Below are 5,000 nucleotides of genomic sequence, written 5' to 3' on the forward strand. Positions count from 1 at the left end.
ATCCTACACACAGAACCCTCAGTCAGCTGTGTTGTGTTGAGCTGGAATGAATGAGATCATGCTGGAGAGCCCATTGGGCATTCAGGAAGATGTCAAACAAATGCAAATCATCAACCATATCGAGGGTGAAAAAGGATGGAGCCTGCTTGACTGGACGTCAGGTTCAAAGCTTCGTCGACACCGTGAGTGGCATCCACGGCGCTGTCAAGTATTTCATACAGCCAGCTTCCACCAAAATGTTGAAACCGGTGAAGCAAACCCATCGAGAGCGATCAGTCCAGTATCACACATGTGATGACACTTTCCATTACTGTGCCGACGTAACTACGGAAGAAAATAGTCAAGGTCTTTACCTGAATTGTACCAAAGTCCACGTTTTCGTAGTGGAAGTGAGCGCACTCTGCCAGTTTCGGGAAGTGGCCCTTGGTGAAGCAAAGTCTGCAAACATGACACACACAGTTTGGTTGGCACTCCATCCTCAGCTCATGATAACACCTCAGACGTGTGTGTATGACTAGTATTGCAGTGCAAACAGAGAAAAGGAGGAGGAAGACACAGAAATAGATGAGAAACACAGCCAGCTGAGAGCGATGCATAGAGATGAAGGAGGGATGGGGAGATGTGAGAGAGGCGGAGGAGACAGGCAGAGGCGTGTGTGTGTGTGTGTGTGTGTGTGTGTGTTGGCTCACTTCTTGACATTCTTGACCTTCATGCTGGCCGTGCTGCTGCTGGACGAGCGCATGAGGGGCTCTGCCCTCAGCTCAGGGATCTCTGCACTCCTCGCCTAAAACGCAAAGACACAACAACATCAGCGGTCCAGCTGGAGCACACAAATATGAAACATCTCTGCTGTTTGTCGTGGTGATGGACAAAGCTCCGTAGAAACATTCAAACAGCTGACAGACTGTAAACTTGAAGTCATCACGGAGATGAAATGTCTTTCCTGGTTGTTTGTAGGAGAGAGGGCTGGTGAGCCGGATGGTGAGGTGGTACGGTACAGTTTACTTGATTTAAATCAACGACAACCTTATTCAGAACAAGCCAGCAAGTGAACAAAGGAAATTCATAACAAAGAAATTTACAAATGTAATAATCGAGAGTCCGAGTGAAGCGCCGGGTTGCCTGGGTCAAGTGGTGAATCGTTAAAGCTGCTTGACTATTAATATTAAATGATATTAAAAGATGGGATGTTTGATGAGCTGACCTAAATATTGAAGACACAATGAGATCAAAAAAAGTTCTAATCCTGTTCACCTGCGTCAATTGTTCGTCAAATCAGTGTATTTTTTCTTCCTTTGAAATGTTTTTTGATGGTACGCTGTCCCTTCACCCTTTCCTTGTGGACTATTTTGTAACGTGAACACTGCCCAAAAACTAAATAACTGTTAAAAACGTTAATAATAATCCTTGAAACTCAAGGATCTCCAACTGGACTTCCTGAATTGTAAATCATTTGTACACTAACCACATCCCCCTCCGATGCCCGTCTGGTGACGGAGGTGTGGGTACAACTCCGTAGACAACTTTTGGTCGATCAAATTAAAAACAGCTTGGAATTATGCCTCACTGGGTCACATCGAAGAAGCCGAACACGCTCCAATCTCTGAACCCATTGGATATCGGTCTGAAGACGATAACGCCGGTGCTCTCTGGTTCCAGATTCTCATTTGAGTGGATTTGATGCCTCTTTTCCGTTTAGCGTGTTAGGGCTGACCTCGACAAAAGACATTTTTAGTGGACAAACACTCCTACGATGTTGTCAACCGATCGATTAGTTGATTTAATCGACAGTTCTGTGGTCTCTCCACAAAGAATCACATTAAATCATGTGTTTACCAGAGATGTGCTCTTATGTTTCTTGGAAATAAGTCATTCAGCATTGACCAACGTAGTCGTATTGGGGGTAGTCCTATTTATGTGTATTGGACAGCTGGCGAGGCAAAACAAGACATTTGAAAACATCCCCATGGTCTCTGGTAGACTGTGTTGCAGGGTTGGGCAACTTGACGAATAACATTGAGTATCAGCGATTGCCCGAGTACATTGCCGGCTGGTTATTACTGGGCAACCTTTGTCATTTTGGAATGCAGCGGGCTCACCACTCATCATCTCCCAGCATTTTTCACGAATTTATGACACTTTAATTGATTAATCCAAAAAAGAATCTGCATATTCAGTGTTGATGAAAGTAACAGCCCTAATATATAAAGCTTTACAAGCTCAAACTGCCACAGCTTCACAACTATATGAAGTATTCAGCTCGAGCTACATCAACCCTTTCTACCAGTAAAATGTGTCTGCGTGTGACCAAACACAGCCACAGGCATATTCCTTGACTGTGTGACTCAGATGTTTTAAATCAATGTGAAAGCTTTGAACTTGTTCACGCCTATTCCTAGTATCCGATCTCAGCGCTCTGTGTAAAGGCAAATCTATAATCACTGAAAAGGATTCTACTGTTCCCTTTATCGCTGCGTCGCAGGGATTTGAGAGTGCTTTGTTGCTCTGCAGTCCATACAGAACAGATCTGTCCCACACAGTGCAACAGGGCGTCAGTGTGACAGCGTACACTAAGTTGCTCGGCGCTTCTCATCACCTCCTCGAACCACGGGAGACATGCATAATGCAAGCTGTTCCGGCACAGAGTCCCTCTGCTATCAAATATTGAGCAAAGAATATCAAAAGCCCGGCCTCCTGTGATCAATATTCATCAGCCTGGCGAGATTGTTGTTGTTTCTCTCTCTCTGGGTTGCCCGAACGAAGTGAGCACTCGCGATAGGGCTCCAACCACGCGCCCACCATGGGTGGCTCGGCTTGTTACCATGGAGACGGCCTCATTTGTCAACACGCTGCCGATGCTGAAGAAGCGAGACCCGAACCAAAGATGGGAGGGAAGGAAATAATGAATGACGCCGTCTGGTGAATGGAATGCAGCCTTCGGAGAGACGGGCTGAAATAAACAGATGACACGGGAGCACGCAGAAGAGGTAGAAATCTAGAGCAATGAAAGGAGTGGGGAAGCTATAGGGCCTGATTTATTTACCAGTGTGTGATAGTGGAGGAGACACAGCTCGGCGAGAGGAGAGATACACAACTAATCAATCCACCGGGTTGGAAACGAATGCAGATGAGAGCGTGACAGGCAGCGAACAGGCCGATGAGGGCGGTGCGGCGTTATCACTGGATCTCAGCGCTCAAAGCCCCTTTCACACATGCACCGCAACCCTGAACTCAAGTAGGCATCACACAGGAGCTGTACGGGGGAATGCAAATGTACGAGTCAGTCAGACCGGACATTAAACAGACTTTTACCCTGCCAGCCCCCTGCTACACAGTCTGTGGAATGTCCGACTGAGTTGTGTCGATTTGATGACGTTTCTATCTTGCAGCTGGTGCAAAAATTCTCTGGACAAGTTCATCCGTATGAGCTTTAGCTGACCCGGGGGAAGAGCAGGACATTGATGAGCATACTCTGCAAGAAAATGTTTCTTATTCCGATGAATGCACTGTATGTATTCAAAACAGTGACTGTCCCACGTGTACAAATGTTTGTGTGTATGTAAAAGTGTGTGTGTGTGTGTGTCTCACCATGGCACTGATGGTCTCCTCCCAGTCAGGTCTCTCTCTGGGATGGATGTTAGCCAGTTCAGGCACAATATCGTCGTCGTCCTCCAGGTGACGTCCAGGCCTCAGGCCCCTACAGTCAAAACACACACATGAATCTGAGTATTCCACCGATTATTCTGTTAAACGTTCAGTCTACAACGTGTCAAAAACGGGGAAGAATTGACCACCAGTTCCCAGACCCCATAGCGACGTTTTGAAATTGCTTGTTTTGTCCAAACGACTGCCCAAAACTCAGGAGATATGAATTGCTTCATACAGAATGACTTGAACAAATGATTGATTATCAAAGTAGTAAAAGATTAAATTCCTTTCAATCGCGCTACTTAGATTGACGTCTGAGCAAGTTGGATGTGTTTTTTATCCTGTGAAATGGAGCCGTGATGATTAGTCAATAGACAGGAAGTTATCTTGGCTTTTTTTTTTTTTCAAGCTTCCTTATTTACAACTTCTCAAATGAGAGGATTTGCTGCTTTTCTCCGAGTTATTACTGTAAATGGAAGTAAATGGAAGTAAATGGAAGTGAAATAAGAAATCTGAAGACATCCTGTTGGGGCTTCAGGAAGCTGCGTAAGTGTATTCATCACTCTTGTTTGGACACCTTTTAGACGAAATAATGAAGCGATTACCAATGGAAACGATGGTCAGTTGCAGCCTGTGTGAGTCTGAATGAAACTGGACAGAACTGAGATAGATCTGATGAAGGTATAATTGAATTAGCATTGCATTCATAGAACAACTTGAAGTGGACGAGACGTCTCTCTGTGCAGACATCTCATCGACTTCAAAGAGGCTGAGAGGAGCGGAGAACGGGGATGGAAATGAAACAGATTTACATAGTAGCAGTTTCCCAAATTTGACTCATGACAAACACACAGTGTACACCCACACCACACACACACACACACACACACACACACACACACACTATAGAGGATGATTATGAACCATCATCCTGAATGCAGTCGTGACGCTACATCTGCACGAGTCCAATAAAGTTGAGTAGACAAACGGGTGTTTGAAAAAGAGGACCGAAGCGACTGCAGCAGCTGCAAGAAGACGGCGTCTATTGAACTCTGAAACAATGTCTCTGCGTTGACATGATTGGACTTAAGGGCCGGGGACTCTGAGTCAAGATGTGGGGAAGTTTAGTAATAAGCAATTCTCTGTACTCCCTCTTACTCTACTGCTCACTCATCTTACTTCATCATATTATGACACTTTTCTACGCTCGACAATTGAGTGTAATACTGTATACCCAGTCGGGGTAGGGACCATCAAAACCTCTCGTCGATAATGTGCGTCCCAGCAGACTAATCTATGGTTCTGTGCCTGTCCAAATGAGCTTTTGTGCCAGATTAAATATGTATTGTTAA

At 45.2% G+C, this 5,000-nt stretch overlaps 1 protein-coding gene across 4 annotated transcripts in view; it reads right to left on the bottom strand.

The window, feature by feature from the left end:
- Nucleotides 1-5,000, bottom strand: part of arhgap32b (Rho GTPase activating protein 32b) — a gene marked incomplete at its 3' end in the record, with an annotated part of 173,871 nt that overhangs the window by 131,783 nt on the left and 37,088 nt on the right. For all 4 annotated transcript variants that reach the window (XM_079283247.1, XM_079283250.1, XM_079283248.1 and 1 more), the window contains exons 2-4: nucleotides 3,589-3,697; nucleotides 690-784; nucleotides 354-438 (exon numbers count right to left, since the gene is read on the bottom strand). In XM_079283247.1, the coding sequence (XP_079139373.1) occupies nucleotides 354-438; nucleotides 690-699 (95 nt within the window). In that variant the 5' untranslated portion in view covers nucleotides 700-784; nucleotides 3,589-3,697. The remainder of the gene's footprint in view (nucleotides 1-353; nucleotides 439-689; nucleotides 785-3,588; nucleotides 3,698-5,000) is intronic.

This window comes from Melanostigma gelatinosum (genome assembly GCF_949748355.1).
Source record: "Melanostigma gelatinosum genome assembly, chromosome: 14".
NCBI lineage: Eukaryota > Metazoa > Chordata > Actinopteri > Perciformes > Zoarcidae > Melanostigma > Melanostigma gelatinosum.